The 18,268-nt window shown below is 40.3% G+C and overlaps 1 protein-coding gene across 5 annotated transcripts in view; it reads left to right on the top strand.

Annotated features, from left to right (window-relative positions):
* The window catches only part of LOC109632040 (CUB and sushi domain-containing protein 3-like), a 205,402-nt gene that overhangs the window by 158,969 nt on the left and 28,165 nt on the right, over positions 1-18,268 (top strand). For all 5 annotated transcript variants that reach the window (XM_069537722.1, XM_069537721.1, XM_069537718.1 and 2 more), the window contains 4 exons: positions 1,588-1,761; positions 6,350-6,532; positions 10,511-10,687; positions 16,458-16,640. In XM_069537722.1, the coding sequence (XP_069393823.1) occupies positions 1,588-1,761; positions 6,350-6,532; positions 10,511-10,687; positions 16,458-16,640 (717 nt within the window). The remainder of the gene's footprint in view (positions 1-1,587; positions 1,762-6,349; positions 6,533-10,510; positions 10,688-16,457; positions 16,641-18,268) is intronic.

Here is an 18,268-nt window from a genome sequence, read left to right as displayed (position 1 = left end):
ATAACATACATTGAACATACATTAGACTTGACTTATGCATTAGAGTTAACTTATAACATAGTAACCATATGTAGAAATTGGCCTGAGGTGAATGTAAATTTAAATGTGTACAGAGGAATTAAGGAAATTAAATTAAACAATTGAAGCGAAATTAAACTTTACAGAGAAATTAAACATTTGCATAGGATTTCAATATATACAGAGGAATTTAAAATGTGCAGGAATATTAAATATTTGCGGAAAATGTGAATAGAAAATAAATATAGAACTGTGTTAAGTTAACCCGTGCTAATCGTCTAATCAAAAAAACTATATAAAAACTATAAAAAAATGTTGTTTTCTTTATCACAGAATGGACTCTTTATATTTAAAAACATCATATTTATGTGAATGGGGGTCCTCTCTGTGAAGGCCGCCATGTTTTTACTGTCGTCCAAACAGGACAAACTAAATCCTTAAGAGTTTTCATGACAACTGAAGTTCACCACAGGTTTTCTTTCAAGTTAGGAAGGGTGAGATGAAGAGTATTCAGCTGCAACATGAAACTTCACCTCTAGATGTCACTACATTCTACACACTGAACCTTTAAATGAAGCCAGATTAAGTGAAGAGAGAAGTTTCACTCTTGATTGGTTGTCCACAACCTTGTTTGTGTCCCCCATTTGCTTCTCGAGTTTTAATGGTGCAACTTTCTAAATGCTGTGATTGGGAGCATCTGTGTAATGTTTGATGCCCCCGTGGCTTATGGTTATGTTGCACACTGCCTAATTGAGAAATGAGGGAAACTGTCACAGGACCAGTTGTTCAGGCTATTGCTAATGTTCCCTCGAAAACCAAGCACTCACATTACAACAACCATCCATGAACTTTAGGGGTTATTCGAGGTTGTAATGTCGCTTTCAAACACCTGGCTCATCGTGCGCGCACACTTTTGTACGAGGCTGCCAGTGACAGTACTGACGTGTTTCCAGGGGAATCATCGAAAGTAAACCTCTACGTTTTGCACACAGTCTCGGAAAGCACTTCATTTCATGGTAGAGAGATGACGCACCGTATTTATTTTATCAAACGGAATAGTAATTAAAGAGATACACAGGAGTGTCTGTCTCAAATGTTTGTTCACGGCTCTGGGCGTCACTGAATCTCTGCTCAGAAATTAGTTTTTGGAAATTACAGAAACTTACTTTGCGCTATGAGACTACACTGAAGTGAGAGCTCCCGCCCCCCTAACACACAAAGGTCAAAAAAAAAAGCACAAGCTAAATGAGCAAGAGAACTCATTTCTGTCTAACCAACAATTTACCTCTGTCAACACAAGCCTCTCTGTTCTACTTATAGATGTATGTGCCTTTACCTACTGAAATAATCCAAATATTCACTGTATCTGCTCCTGAAATATTAAATCAAATGTTTTTATTCTATCAAGCTGTTTTTCTAACAATAGAAAACAACGGGGTGTTCCAGCAACACCTGCAGCAGTGCGAGTTGTGATTTTCATCAAGCATGTCGAGGCATACGACACTAATCCATCCATCCGTTCATACACCCACTGATAATCTTATTTCCTCTCCGCACTCTGTCATGCAGAGGTTGACTGCGGCCACCCAGGGACACCTCCCCACGGAGAGATGAGTGGAGAGAAGTTTACCTTTGGCTCCACGGTGCGCTACTCCTGCTCTGGAGACCGCCAGCTCATAGGAGACTCATCACTCACCTGTCAGCTGAACGGTCACTGGAGTGGTCCACTGCCCCACTGCTCAGGTAAACAAACACTCACAAGTATAGTCATGCAGGATGCCTGCACGCTATGAAACAGAAGCCTCTCCTTTCCCCTCTCCCTCATGACACTGACAACAGTATCATATTATAGGAACAAGTAGTTTTATTCTATCATTGTATTTGAACTCAGTCTGTGCTTGGGCAGAATCTCCAAGTAAATAAATGGAATGATTTGTGGTTTGGTTTGACCAAACTGCAAAACATAGAAAAACATAAACAAAATATATTTTCTCACTTGCCTTTAGTGATATCTACCACAGAGATAGTTTTAGTTTTATTTACACAGGCTTTGAAATATCTGTGTCTGAGATTACTGGCATCACCCCAGTAGGGCAGAGTTTAATAGAATTCTATTTGTGGCGTTCGCAGCTCTAAAATAATGGCTTTTAAAAAGTCAGCAGCAACAATGTCCAAATACTGCAGATCCTCCACAGAACACTCTGTCAGCAGTTTTCATAAGGTCTGTCTTTGCACTTAAGAACTGTTCACAGCAGCGTCTGTAGATTATCCAGGCCAATCAGGAGACATTTTCTGGGGAGACAAGTTGCAGATAGACTGGTTAGTGCTTGGCTACTTGTCACAGGAGTTAATTGATAATTGTCATTGTGTTATAGTACTTGGGACTCTTGGCCTTAATGGAGTATTCAGTTATTGTCTGTGTTAACTGCCCTGGATAGAGATCAGCTAACTGAGCCAATTGTTTGCCCTCAAACGACAGCTCTGTGCAAGTCAGATTTTTTCTTTAAAGGTTTCTGCGTGCCAAATGTTTAACCATTATTATCAAAATCCGCTCTATGCAAAGCAATTTCAGCATTTCAATTTTAACACAGCCGCTCTCGTGGTTTGTTGGACGTGTCTTCATCGTGCTGAGGAACCAGTGCCAAACAGCCCAAACCCTTTATCCATCACTCTCCTTCGATTCAGTGACAGTAAGTTATGACTTCTTGTCTCAGCCAAAGAACGTGCGGAAGCAAATGCTGCCTCCTTCACGAGACAATCAACCAAGCGAGAGATGTCACCCCTGGCATACCCCTAATGCAAATGCTGGCGAGCAAATTGTGTTCAGTGCATTTAGTTGTAGACTCTCCTTGACGTTTTCTGAAGAAAAGTGTCTTGTGGTGTGTTTCTGCAGAGCAACAAACTTCTCCCCTACTAACTTAATCCCCTCTGTACACTTCCCTCCCTTCACACTTAAGCCTTCCTGACCATTTAAGTGGATTCTCTTTTTCTGAATGTTCACTTGGTTTGTTCAGAACATTGACCCAGAAGTAATGTTTGTAAGCAGGCTTGTATGACAGTGTTTTCCTTCTTTTTTAAGTGGGAGTCCAAACTGTCTACTCACCTTCAATATTTTCTATTTACTCAGACAGGTGGAAAAGCAGTGAGGCAGTAGAGAAGTTAAGACTGGATGCTAAAGGGATGTACATGATTGGAAAGCCTCAAATGTATTATTCAGTCGCTGTCTCTCACATTGAGGTGTAATGGGGGAACTCGTCATTGTTTGCATAATTATCTGCTGTGCTCAGTCTAATAATTGTTTTTTGGTCTGAAATTACATTCGCGATTTTAATGATTTTGGTTTGAAAAACAAAAATGACACTGTTGCAATAGATTTTTTCTTCTTTATTGCCTCGTCTTTTGAAACAATTTTGTGTCTATTACTCAGATGATTTGATCAGCACCCTGCTGTTATAAGTGTGCCTCTTTAAAAGTGATGATTGCAATTCTGTATTATATTTAATTTTGCTGTGTATCATCAACATGGGCTCCACTGCCTCTGGTTTGTCTTAACGAATCCAGCAAAGACACTCCAATTTAATCTCGGACATAAGATATAATTGCAAATTAGATTGTAGAGCATTAACTTGTCCAAAACATTATCAGGCTCAATTTATCATTTGCAAAAGGGAGATATGTAAAGCCAACATAAATCTGTTTCCGAGTATTTAAATTGTCAAAGAGCAATAGCTGTTTAGAGAGTGAACCCCAGTGGAGGAATTTGTGCAGCAGAATGTGAGTGCTGGGTCACTGATCAGAGGATTTAATCATAATAAATGATGCTGTGACTCACCCAGCTGAAGAAAAAGTATGTATTGAGGTGAGCTGTAGCAGATATGAATTTTGATTACATGTTCTGAACTCAGACATTACAAAAGTATCACTTGTATTAGTTTTACCCATACAGCAGCACTGATGCTACTATATACATGGATGGTGTTGGAAAAACTTAGGTGAATAAACAAGGTATATAAAAAGATTTTTAGAATTGTGTGACAATAAGGATATTATTCGGGTAATGCTTACATACAGTACATATATGTCATACATAGATAATGGTAATTAAAGTGTAAATGTCTAAATTGTCCTTACATTGTCACACAAGATTTTACTGTTCCACTGCTTCTAATTAACCGTGGTGAAGAAAAGTAAAGCTTTTAAGTTTTAAATTGACACAGTTTACATTTCCACACCTAGTTTTCACAGGAACATTAACTAAACCTTCTGAAATGATGCAATCAGTGCTGCAGTGTTAAGAAAATAAATGAGCTCTCTGGAAAGTACGTTTAAATGCTTTCTCTTTTTTTGAAAATCGTCTTAATCATCCCCCATCAGGAGGTCTAAGCTTCTTTTTTTGCTCCTCAGCTATCATAAGGTTTATTTGCAGAAAGGTTGCTGCATAGTCTTTATGCGGCTTAGTAGGAGTAGAGAGATGGCACACAATGATTTTCAGTGTTTTATCACCAATAGCAACAAAATCATCCGTGCTTCGAATTTCTCAGAAGTGCAGCCCAGCATCAACTACAGTTCTCATCCATGCATCTATCCTTCCTCTCATCTGTCCTCCCTTGTTAATTAGTAAGAGGGGGCTTAAAACTGCTTGCCAAGCCATTCCCCTTTTGTCCTCATCTGTTGCATGACTGAGTTGAAGGCCTTATTATTTCCTCACAAAGGCAGCCTGGTGAACGGACATTAACTCTGATTCAAACCAAATCCACTGCCATCCCAATTAGTGAGATTATAGCTGTCACGGTGCATGCCGAGCTGGGCCGCCTCACCTAACCGAAGGAGACTAACGAAGTACCGGCAGCTGCTGTGAGACACACGCACGCACACACGCACACGCCCGGGCAACAAATAAGTATGCATGCCTAACATGCACTTACAGAGACAAGCGTATGCAAGTAAATGCACAGCCAAGCAGGGAGACGCACAAACACTCACATGCAAGTGCGCTCTCTTACAGAAACAGACAAATATAAAGGTAGGAAGCATCACACACGTGCACACACACACTCATTGCTAACAGTCACGCACAATCTTCTCATCTCCAGCTGTGAGCCCCATGACCTGACAAATCCAGCTTGTGCACATGCGAGCCATGGAATGTGTGTTGAAGATATGAGCTAGGTGTTTGTGCAGTAAGGCTTTGTCAACAAGTTGAGTATTACTGCAGCTGTTTGCTGCTCTGTAGACAGAGAGCAGCAGACATACGGGGAATGATACACAGGGTGTGTGCACAGCTCGGAGAACAGGATCTCAAAGCCAATAAAGCACAGATACTCCACAAAGAGACAAGACATATGGAGCTGTATAGACAAGCACAGCACTAGATTAGATAACTCCACCTCTCTATGTATTTATATATCTGTCTGTCTGTCTGCACGTCTGCATGTCTGCATCGCTCTCTCTGTGATACTATCTTCTGAAGCCAAACATTAAGATTTTTTTTTTCTTTCCTCCACTGGTTTCATTTCTGTGATAGAACTGAAACAGCAGCAGATGAAGCGATGGTTGGTGTTATGTGTGTTATAAGATTTATCTTCCCTTCTGTCTAAGGATGTCCCCCGTGAATGCAAAACTAAAAAACACTTCACTCCCTGGACTCAATTCTAACTTACACACCACGCAGCTAAGCTTGCTGTTCATTACAACATCACATTTTCAGTAGGCATGGCACTTTCCTGACCCCATACCTGTCATCTCCCTCTCATTTCCTATGACTCGCATCCCATTTTTTATCACCCACTGAAGAGCGTCATGAGAGGAGAGTCAACAGGAGAAACAGCGTCATCTTCTTTTTTTTCCCGAGTTAATTCGTGGTTGTGCAAGACAGGTGGTGCATGACACCGAAAGTACTGTATGTTCCTCTACAGAACAAAAGACAGGGGAGATAATTCAGGATAATGGAAACGCATTCAGCTTCGGAGGTCAAACTGTATTCATCATTTCTCATAACCACAGCTGGTTGCCTTTTAATGCTGGTCCCGCTGCTTTTATGGACACAAAGCTCCTGGTGTCAAAGCAGTGAAAAGCATCGGTCCTTCAGGTTGTTGGCCTGGTGACAACTGCTCACTGGTGCATTGTGTGTTTTATAGTTGCTTCCCGGAGGATTCAAGGGAAGCACAGAGTCTAAGCCCTCTCTGTATTGTCTCTCTGCTTGACACACATGAACACTGTCTTGTAATTCTCTGCCACACCAACTTGTGAACACACACTTTGACAGTTATTGTGGATGCCATCTTTACTTTCTTGTTTTCACTGATCCATGTCTGGTTATCTCCCATCGCAGGCGACTCGGGGGGCACCTGTGGGGATCCTGGCACACCTGCCCACGCCAGCAGGGAGGCAGGGAACTTCAAAGTCCGCAGCAAGGTGCGCTTCACCTGCGCAGTGGGACACACACTGTACGGCTCTGCAGAGAGGATCTGCTTCCCCAACGGGACCTGGTCTGGCAGACAGCCGTTCTGCAAACGTAAGGGAAACCTTTAAAACGTCTCTGTCATGTTATGTATGAAACAGTAGGAGGCAAGCTGATCGACACACACATACACATTGGTAGGTCACACAATTTTCTTATTTACTTATTTGTTGACAAGATATTTTCAATTGTAAACCTCATTTAGAAATAATTTCAGTTTATTTAGGCACTGTTTTGCTTTGTGTTAAAGTTGTACTTCATGAAGTAGACCTGATGATGTCATCTGTGCTATTAAAATTTTAAATCAGGACAAATCAGTCTTTGGAATAACATCTCTTCATCCACCAATGTTATAGAAGTAGTAGTAGAAGTACTCCGTTAAAAAATAATTGTACCTTAATTTTTATTTCTTTACTCCTCAAATGACATTACCAAAAGCGTGACTGTGCACACAGATCAGTCCCTCCAGTATTTCATGGGCTTTTGTCTGGATTATAGCAGCCTAAAAAGATTTCACTGCCACTTTTCTAAAAAATTTAAATGCATGCTGCATAATTTTCAAGCTTTTATTCTGTGTGCTTCATTAATAATTTCTCCACAGTAGCCTATCCTTTACAAGATATTTTAAATTATTTTCATCTCTCTGTCCTCTCTCACACACACATGCTCTCCATCTCTGATTTCATTCCACATCCAACCTGACACTCCGAATAAAGCTTTCACGCCATGTTTAAATATTTTGAGAGATTTTATTCTTTTACATACAAGTTTTTGTCAAGCGATGACTTTCGTTTTTATGTTTGTTTTCCACCACAATGTTGCATGCACTGTGCACAAAACAATTTCATGCAGAACATCAGGGGATTGCATGGTCTTTAGAATATGTTTTTCTTGGTAAATATGAGATGTTACTGTCACACACGTCATCTGTGCGTAACAGCTACTTTGCTGAACTGCAGCTGGCAGGCATGTGTGTGTCCACACAGTTGCTGCTGGAACGCTGTCCCTGTCATGTTGAGTTAGTCGTGGTTAATGGTCATCAATGATAATAATTACCCATTTCCCTCGAGTGGTCAGAAAAGTGTTATAACCAGAAACAAGTTCATTTTGTTTACCCTCTTCAGAGTAGGAGAGAGAGAGCACAGACTAATTGACATTATATAATTTACCTTGTCTCTTCTGTGACAATATATAAACTAAGTTTTGCATTTTGTCTGGATAACTCTCTTTAGAGCAAAGGGTGGTGGTAAAATATATTTTTTTACATATCATAAAGATACAACAAATAAGTGTAGCCCACTAAATTTGCAGTGATGTATGACGGTGGCTCGGAACAGAGTCAAATCACAGCCTGAGTTTATTGTTTCAGTAGTCTGCTCCTGCCACTATGACTCTCACAGTTCACAGTGATTGTATCTATTTTCCTCTCAACTGTTGTGATCACAACATTGCAACATGCACGACTGATAGACAGGTGCTCATGTGTATCCACACCCACACACACACACGAATGGTTGCAAAAAGCTCAAACAGCATTGCACCAGATGGATACGTATCTTACTGCAGCAGTGTGGTATTTCCTGCAGCACATGGCACTGTGGTGAACAAAAATACATTAATTCTAGAGACCTTAAGCCAAGTTCCTTTTGGATTGTGATAAATGAATCATTGCGGATTTTGAAGATATTAGTTCACACAACACCAGCTCTCAATCTTGCATGAATTACCCTCAGGGGTCAACCAGATATTGAGGTGAATATTCGACTGCTTCTCTCCTCTACCTACTGTCAGCCAGCTTGGCACAGTACCAGTGTCATTCTTAATATGATGGGGCGATGCACTGGCCTTCTGAACTATCCTCTGTGTATACGTCTTTCATTTCATCACTCTTGTTCTTCCCACTTTTTTCTTTCTCGCTCTTTATCCTTCATTTCCCCTGAAGTCAACCTTTTTCTCTCCTGCTTCTCTCCTGATTTCTGTCTGTCTTAATCTTGTTGTCCGGCTGTTTTTCTATCCCTCTCCACTCCTCCCTCTGCCCCACATCTCTATGCTACCACCTTTTTATCTCTCCATCTCCCCACTGAACCCCTGATTTAAAGATTGTTTTAGCCATCCCTCCACCTCAAGAGGGTGGGGGCCCGAATTCACTGAAGCTTGAACGAGTTTCAACGCTGTCTGTCTGTGATCTAAAGCCCTGTCTAATGTTAAAGCCCATCCATCCGTTATCCACAACCTTTTACAGTCTCTGGAGAGCAGTCACTATGGATATTCAGCTTAATATCCATCTCACAATGCCATCAAGGTCTATTTTGTGTTTCTGCCATCAAGTCTGTCTTAAATTAGTACAAGAGGAAGCCAAAAAGGTGACCATACTTTATTTTTAGCAAGTCTGTACATGTCCTTGTGTGTGCATTTACAGTAATGTGAGCATGTCGGCACCTGGTGTGCGTGAGTGATGTTGTTGCACTGCAATAACTGTGTGTGTGCGTGTGTGTGTGCGTGTGTGTGTGTGTGTGTGTGTGCATGTGTGCGTGTGTGTGTGTAGTAATTGAGAAATTATCACTGCACCTACGACATGTCTGTTTCTGACAAGAATCACAACTTCAGATTTTCCAGGCAATTAGGTGATTGAACGAGCAAATTAGTTTCATAATGAGACATGATGATTTGGAGTAAACGAAAAGCACATGAAACACATTCTGTTCTCTCCCCTCTTCAGGGACACAATTTAGTTGACATATTCTGGAAAGGCTGTAAAGGATATCTCAGTGTAAAAGGCCCAAGCCCACAGTGCTCTGCAGAGAGACGACCCCCTCCCAGCCCACCGGCGACGGATTGGACATCTAAAGCAACACTTTGCATGAAATTCAGCCCCTGAGTCTGAGCTCGGCTTGTGCTTTAAACTGTAGGAAATAATAAATCATAATGTGCAGAGTCAGTTCAAATTATTGAGTGATTTTTTTACGATAAAATAATTGTCGATTTTGAGAAAAAATCCGTAATATTCCAAGAATAAAGTTGTAAATTTGCAAGAAGAAAAAAATCTGATCGCTGGAGTTCCACTCCCTCTGGATCCGATATCTTAATTAACCTCATTGTAAAACTATGAGACCATTTTGAATATCACGCAGATGTAACTAATGACATACACTCAACGACTACTAAATACTTATTCCTCCACAAATGAGGCAACTGTCTTCAAGTATACCTGTGGTTCTTTCTTTGGAATAGAATGAAGTATGAAAGTCCTGATAATTATGACAATGTGGGGCCAATGTGCTGAAATATTTAGTATTACGTTATATGTTCAACTTGTGCTAAATTATAACTAGATATGATGTTTCATATTCCTCATTGTAATGCAGGGAACAGGCTGATCTTCTGATATTCCCTCTGTTAAATGATTCGCCTAAAATTATCACTTATTTTTTATCGTTTATCTAAATCTTTGAATATTTTTTTTCTTAAACCCTAATACTCATTCATAATTTTGCATCTGTTCATTAGAAAAAAAATTGAAAACGAAAAGAGTCTGGGAAATGTCACATTACTTCCATAATCATCTTTTTGTTCAGTCAGCACTAAATGTCATTACCATTGATCTACATGGAACTTCAGTCACCTCGTCAGTACACAAACTGCTCTTTATTTTCTGATGAGTCATCAACACACGGCGTAACGAGGCACTGCAGCCCCTTTGCACATAAGCATCTCTTAATAAAGCCGTGATGCTAAACCAATTAATGGGAACTCTGACACAAGGCAACAATTTCTCTCTGCCCTTTTCAAACTGATCCACCTGAGTGCTAATCTGACAAGAGACTACAGCACTGCAATTATTTCACAAATAAATATAACTATTCACATGTTAGGAATACATTTCCTAAAACTGTTTGACTTTCCAAAGTCATCTTGGTGCCGCCTCAGGGAGTCCCATCCCTCAGATTGTGAAACACTGATATGAAAAATAGAGAGTGCATTACTATTTTATACCTCTGACCTTCACCCCCTCTCTTTTCTCCTGTTTTGCAGCGGTGCACTGTGGGAACCCAGGTACCCCTGCTCATGGCCGTATTTCTCGCGTGGATGGCACAACCTTCTCCCACTCCATTGTGTATTCTTGTATGGAAGGCTATTTCCTCAGTGGGTCACCCACACGCCAGTGTCTGGCGAATGGCACGTGGTCTGGCACAGCTCCAAACTGCACAAGTGAGTTTTAAATGCACAGGAATATGAGATGAGATCAGAGTCGTGCCTCTTGGTCTTGTGGAATTCACTTAAAAGACTATTCTGCTGAAAAGTGTTATGCAGAGTAAGAGAAAAGAAATGCATTGTCTACTCATGTCAAATAAAAGTATCTCAGTCCCAATGCAGTGAGGTGCATTCATTGGACAATTATACCAGTGCTGTGAATAGAGAGTCACACAGAATAGCAACATTGGCAGTCACAGAATTGATCATTTACAGAAATAAACCAAAAAAACAAGTATAATAAAAAGACGAAGATGGGGATCTCCCATGGGTGAATCTAAAATAAAAATAGTCAAAATGTTATCTTGATAATGAGCCTCAACTGACGCGTGACACATGACCAAGCAAATCAGTCACATTAATTTGTTAGTACAGTAAATCAGCCATTGTTCTGTTCTCTATTATACCTTCTGAAAAAATTACCATATGTAATAATTTACACTGAAGTGCAGATAAACATCCATAAAAAGATTTATGTCAGGACAGGAATGAAGATGATTTTCCTCCCCATTTCTGCCAAAAGGAGGCGCTCTGAGTGATTAACGAAGGTGCTAAGAAAGGATATAAGATTGCATATAGAACATAAATCTCTACTGTCAGGTAGTTTTTCTTTTTTTTATTGTCTGGGGCTCAGCAAATGATCCTTGCAGTAATTAAGAAGTATGCCAATCTATACTCAGTTTGCACCAGAATGACTATCAAACAAAATTACACACATTGTTCTTCTCTCTGAAAATCATCACATTCTCTCTTCCTCGTTCTTGTTATTGAGTCAAAAGAAAAGATGAATAGCATTGGCATGATTTTCAATTTTGGAATGAAATGAGGCTCTGTGGAGATGCACACAGGGAGGGCGCAGGAGAGGAAGATTGAAAAGTGCATTGAAAAATAATGACCAAACATGCAGAAAGGTGGAATAGCTTCCTTGTCCCCTTTCCCCCCCTTGAAGCCAGCTTATCACCCAATTTATTATTGTTATTCTCCTGTATGCTATCACTTCACGTTAAATTTTAGTGGTCAGTTCAGGGACATCAACACTTACGATGCTAAAATTGGCTGAGTGTGCCTTCATTAAGGAGGCAATCATTTTCACGGTTCATGGGTAATCGATCATGTAGGTCACCAGATCAAAGTCGCTCAACATTCTCAAGGTGACACAGAAAAGTTCCTTTATTTTTATTTTAACAGGCTGATAAATGAACTTTATAGAGCAAGTTAAGGAATTAGGGAATCATCTGAAGAGCATTAGAGAGGAGACTTGTTCAGTGGAGTGTGAGAGAAAGTCATAAAGCACTTTATGAACTAAATAGTAAACACTGATTATTCATTTGGCTTATAAATGCCAAGATCCTGTTGGTTTTTATCTGCTGTTTATAGCATTCTCCACCTATCTCCTTCTTCTCTGAGTTTAAAGGCCAACACAGTAGAGTTGAATTATCCTTGTAGATCTGAGGATATAATTAAATGAAGACATCGGAGCAAAATGCTTATTAAAAGATTCAGTACTAAACAGGTTACTGTCACATTTCTGCAGCAACGTGATTCATGAGCATCGTTTAAATCACCAAAGCTCTATGTGCATACGTCTGATATTAGTCTCACTAGAAATGTAGCTGGAGTACGTACAGGTCTGTTTGCACACTACCGATCATGATCTCTGCTTTCAGTGTAAGTGCTTCAAAACAGGGGAACAGTAAGGGAAAAAGAAGAGCTATCGGTTTTACTGGAAGCAGGTTATTGCAGTGTGTGTAAACTCCTCTGATTTCATGCCCTTACTACTTTCTCCCAGTAACCTGTTTTCTGTAGAGCCAGTTTATGTGCCAAATGAAAAAACTCTTCTCTTAACTTGAGTTGTTGAAGTCAACAGCCTTCAGCTTTTCTACACTGTGCTGACTGGCTGGGTTTTTCCACTTTTACTGATACAGACAGGCACTTGTAAACATTTGCATTGAACTACAGGCACACTTCTCCACATCCTGGCAAGATGTTTTCGGTTGAAAATTTTATCAGCTGTCTTTTATTCATGCCAGCTGCTTCTGGATATATGAGATATATCATGCTTAATTCAACATAATGTGTTTCAGTTTAATTTTGGTGGCTCTGATTCCAAAGGGGTTGAAGACTTACATTGCATCCAACACAAACACTAGTGTACAGTCAACAGAAATGCACATACACACCGTGCAAATACTTGGCTGCTGAGATCGCAGGACAGCTGCTGTTTCCCATCATCATCATTAATGGGTGAATCAACTTTATTTACATAGCAGTTTTCATACACAGAATGCATCCTAATGATAACTCTGGATGATTCCAACACTAAAAAACAAACGTAAAAAATTCTAACAAATTAAGGTAGTTTATCTCTCTTCACTTCAATACTCTGTTGTTTTTGCACCTATATGTCTACTTATTAAGAGTATTGGGGTTAGAATCAATCATTTATGAATATTTAGCATGAAACATATGCTAGACTTCTTAGTTCTGTGAATTCAACACATCATCATATTCCCTGCTTAACACTGGCATGTTGGGACTTTTGTAATTGGACATTAAATGTGTTGTCTTTGATAGCATGTTAGAGCGCTAACATTATCCTTCAAGTCTAAGCACTGACACTGCACCGCTTGTTTTTAATCAAATATATTCAAAAACCAATTTGGTGAATAGTAGAAGATTAGGCCCAGTGTACTTGTATTTTTTTCTTTAAAAAGTTTGAATCAAATATTTCACCCTGAGAAAAGTTTTCAAGACTCAATCATCCAACATGCAGGTGAAAAGAAAACTTGCAGACTTGTAAAGAATGAAAATACTTCCCAGAAGAACATTACCTCCCAGTTGGGCAACAGTACATATGGAGAAGTGGAAATAAAAGTCATAGAGTCCCACATCATGAATTATTCTATAACACTGTTGTGAACTCATATATATATATAATAGCAGAAACTGGGTTCAGGAACCTCTGCACATGATATGATGTGGAAATCATTTAAATTAAAAGAAAACTAGGAAAGAACATCAAGGCTACAGACTTAGCCTTGGATTTCACCACATTGTCTGCAGGGTGCGCTCTCATCTGTCTCTGTTTCTTAGTTGTCTGTGTTTTCTGTCTGTAGTGTGTAATGTGTGTTTTTTAAGAATAGATGCATCTTGCAGGACTAGATTTATCATTGGAACAAGCATGAACATACTGCCAGAGCACCCAGCATGTTGTCTTGTTGCTGAGAATTAGCAGCTCTCATACGTGTTTTGTCAGGCTACATAGTTAGTTTCACCCAGCGATGATGAATGTGCCAAAGTGTCGAGGTCCTGGCGGCAAATGAAAATAAACAAACAGATATTAATTTAAGAGAGGAGGCCTTTGCAGGAGCAGCTATATGCATCAAACTGGTTTCTTACATTAAGGTGAACAAGTCAGGGAAGGTTTTATAATTAGTAGTCACAAATTAATACTAAAAGATGAAACAAAGGCTATGAAAATGCAATCAAATGGAGTCTGGCAACCTAAATATTCTTCAGAGATAGCACTAGGTTAGGACCTGACATCGTAGTATGGCCAACATTCAGTCCTCTGTCTACTCTGGAGAAATCCTGCCACGAGACGAAATTAGGAATAAGCAGAAGAGAGGGATTTCAAAAGGGAATATGTGTTGTGGTCACTATGCATTGATTGTTTAGTATTGTTTGACATTTGTTTTTTAAATATGTAAAAAAAAGCTTAGTTATTACTATTAGTATTACTATGACATTACAGCCGTTCCTCACACTGTCAGGGGCATAGTACAGCAGATGCTTTGTGATTATGCTTTGAGTGCTCAGTCAAAGGCTAATATGGTAACAGCTGTATCTTCAACTTCTCTGGATATTTCTTATCTTCACATAACTGAGCACCATGCCCTGCATGCTTAATGCTGCACACAAGCTCAGAGCCATTACACAAGATGAGCCATTGTGGTTATCTTGATTAAATTATCCACAAGCAGCACCAGGTTGCTGCGACATAACCCCACAAACATTTGTGACGCACAGTTTTTTTTGTATGGAGGTTTCAGGTGTTTTTTTTAAAGGTGCAGATATTATCCCCACATTGTGTTATATTTATTTTAGTTTCTCACTTTAACAAATGTTCCTTTTTCCCCAAATAGAACTCTCTTATGTAGAAACCTCTCTGATTCACATGGTGGAATCTTTTGCTCTACAATCATTGTTACAGTTAGAGAGAACCCACTGCTTTTCTGATGTGCTACACTTCTTTTCAATTGGCCAAATTGTCGCCAATATTTGGCTCCAAATATTTTAGAGATCCACTATGATTAAATATTTATTTTTTGTAGCCTGAATCCTCAATTTGAACTCAATCAGACATACAGAATGAAGTCACCTTGTCGAAAATCCAATTTAATGTTGTAAAGCTTGATTTTTAAGTTCTTTTTTTTTTTTTACTGTGGAACTGCCACTTTAACGTATGTGTGAGAGATTGTAGAGATGGCTAATACTCTCATGTTTACAACTTGAACCTTCTTGTTGTAGGATTTAAAAAGACAGCTGTATGATTACAGAGTTGTTTGAGTGACAGCTTAAAATACTAGGCATCAACAAATTCACATCTTGAACCATGGACTCTGGCTGAGATCATCTGTGTTTGGTTTTCAGGCACTTGTGTATTACGTTGTGAAAAGTCTGATACATTGTGGCTTTTGAAAAGTCACCTCCTCTGTTGTAATTACAATTTTGACATTGACGATGGCCCCGCACACACCTAGTATTAACATTCGTCCTCAGAGATCCGATCACAAGTGCCTGTGTTAAGTAAGTGTGTTCACACCTGGCATTAAAATGTGTTTCCTGTGACCACCTGTGATCAGATCTCAGTGTGTGTGCGTGTGTCTCGGCATGAGCGAGTGAAAGGGAGGTAGAGAGACGAGTCAGGAGAGTCTGAATGAATCGATCATTAGAAGGTCCTTCATATGTGGCCAAGGACGGATTTGTGTTCACACTGCTAAAAGGATATGGACACATGTGGCCCAGACCACCTCTGAATGTGATCTGAGCCACAGCATGTGATCAGAGCAAAAACCACATGTTAATACCAGGTGTGCACGGGGCCATAAATGCTATGTCATGACTTACATGTTGGAGAGCATCATTAACCTGGTTACCAAGCTCAGTTGAGTGAACTCCTGACTGAAATACACAAACCTTCAATGTTTAATTCATTTCTTTTAGCTTTAATTTAATAACTTTATCTTGTACAACAGTAGCTTGTAGTGGTTGAATACTAGTGAAATATTATGGGTCAAGGCCAACTTTTCCATTTTGCGCAACTATATTTAGCTCAACTGTATTAAAACATTTGATTGTTAAGGCCGAGAGGATAATTATGTATCAACATGAGCTCTACCTACTCTTTTTGCCTGAAGAATTAGAGTTAAAAACAATAAGTGGCCTGATGACATAAGGTAATAAATGGAGAATTAGGAAACCACCAGCAAAAGATAAAAATGGAAAATCTTGGGGACAAAGCAGGAGCTCCCCTGTGGTCACATCATAAACCCTCAGCACTCTTTCTTCAAAATGCATAATGAATAATTAATCAAACACTGTGTCGTGATAAACTGATACATTTTTCATGCACAGTATATTTTACATTGCAATTTAAATCACCACCCAATGTCCGAATGTGGATCTTGTCTAATTCAAGTTCTTTTTGTGTGGTCATCAATGACAGTGATCACATGTGGCGACCCTGGTATTCCAGCGAACGGACTCAGGTTTGGTGACGACATCACCGTGGGCCAGAATGTGACGTTCGTGTGTCAGCCGGGATTCGTGATGATCGAAGGGGACAGCACTGTCACAAGGACCTGCACCAACAATGGCACCTGGAGTGGCACCATGCCAGCATGCAAAGGTAAGAACCCCACACAAATGTAACCCCCCACGTACACTGAGCATACACATGCTGCAGTCAGTCAACCTTGATAACCATCAGAACGGGCTGTCTTAACCTTGGCGTGCTAGCACTGTCACATACAATACAGTACATGCTTACACCCTGAGATCTAATGAGATTAGCAAGCAAGGTGACACAGGACTCCCTATGTGGTCAGATAGTGTCATATTGTTCACTTCAGTCTGCTGATAACGGAAGTCGCGACGATAAATTATACTGGATGTCTGTGAGACTCATGTGCATATTCTGTACAGGTGCATGCATACTCACAGACACTTTTAAAAATGGTATCCACTGCTTCCCTACATTACACAAGGAGAACTATACTTCAACAGGTCCTTGATACGAGACAGTGATTTCACAAACACCTACATCTCAAGTTGCACCTGTGGTGGCACGGAGCCAAGGCTAAAAGTTCCCCTGACACCTGATGATGGATAGATAACAAGCCCTCTTCATCACAACAAGGATCCTTCTAATTGTGCACCAACAGTTAATCATCAGCTGCCTCCCTCTGTAAAAGTTTGTGCGCCCTCTATGGGCTTGATTAACATCAAAGTTAGAAAATCCACCAAGAGGACTGAGCCGCTGTACGCCCATCAGCAATACATCACTCAATGATTTATGACGCTCGAGTGGAGGCAGAGATTAGCATGTCTGCCGTCGACACCCAAAAGTGAGTATTGCAGGGAAGATTAACTTGTGCAGTGAACAGTTCAAAAGTACACCGGGAAAACGGAAAAGCCCACGAGGCAAACAGTGGCTCATTGTTGCTTAGGAACTGTTCCCAGGCTGCCGTCTCAGTTACAGCGTACCGAGCTGGCGTTCGGATTCGCCTCTAGAGAATTGGGAAAGGACAAATGAAATGTGAGAGAAAAAGAGGTGTGAGAGACATGCAGGCAGACAAATGTCGCAGGTTGGAGAAAAATACACATAGAAGTAATTGAAAGCCAAAGAAAATAAGCAAAATCAAGCACGTGGACAAATTCTGAGGTAGAGGGAACGAATATCATGAAACAACACAGAGCCTGACGATCTATTTCACCTCCTGTTTTTTTTGTCTCGATATTCTCAGTGTACACGATGCTGTTATGTTTCTGTGCCACTGCCATTCCTCACCTGGGAGCTGCAGGTTGACACCTTACACTTTCTACCCTCCGCGGGCTCCCTGCATGACCTCGCCTAGACGTTTACAACATCCGAACTGACACTGATTTGTAATATTTCATGGCTGTGTTTCATTATTAACGCGTCCTGTTCTGTGGTGTGTTGGAGCTGTTGGAGGAATTACTGGTCGCACAACTGTTACCCAAGGTACTTTAAGTGAACTGAGAGAGCGAGGGTGTATGTGTGCTCACATGTATGTATTAAAGAGTGTGTAGCTCCTAATCTCCGAGCTCTAACCCTTGACAGATACTGCAGCAGCTCAGGCGCTCAGCCTCACTGCAGCTATGCTTGATGACGATGGTGTGGTGAAGTGAAACCCTAGAGCTTAACCTTCCTCATAACACACTCACACACCACCGTGCATGCGTACAGTCACTTTGGGGCATTCAATTACACAACTGTCTCTCTCATGCATACAT

Source organism: Paralichthys olivaceus, chromosome 13 (genome assembly GCF_024713975.1).
Source record: "Paralichthys olivaceus isolate ysfri-2021 chromosome 13, ASM2471397v2, whole genome shotgun sequence".
Classification (NCBI taxonomy): Eukaryota; Metazoa; Chordata; class Actinopteri; order Pleuronectiformes; family Paralichthyidae; genus Paralichthys; species Paralichthys olivaceus.
This window is presented reverse-complemented; position numbering and strand designations above follow the sequence as displayed.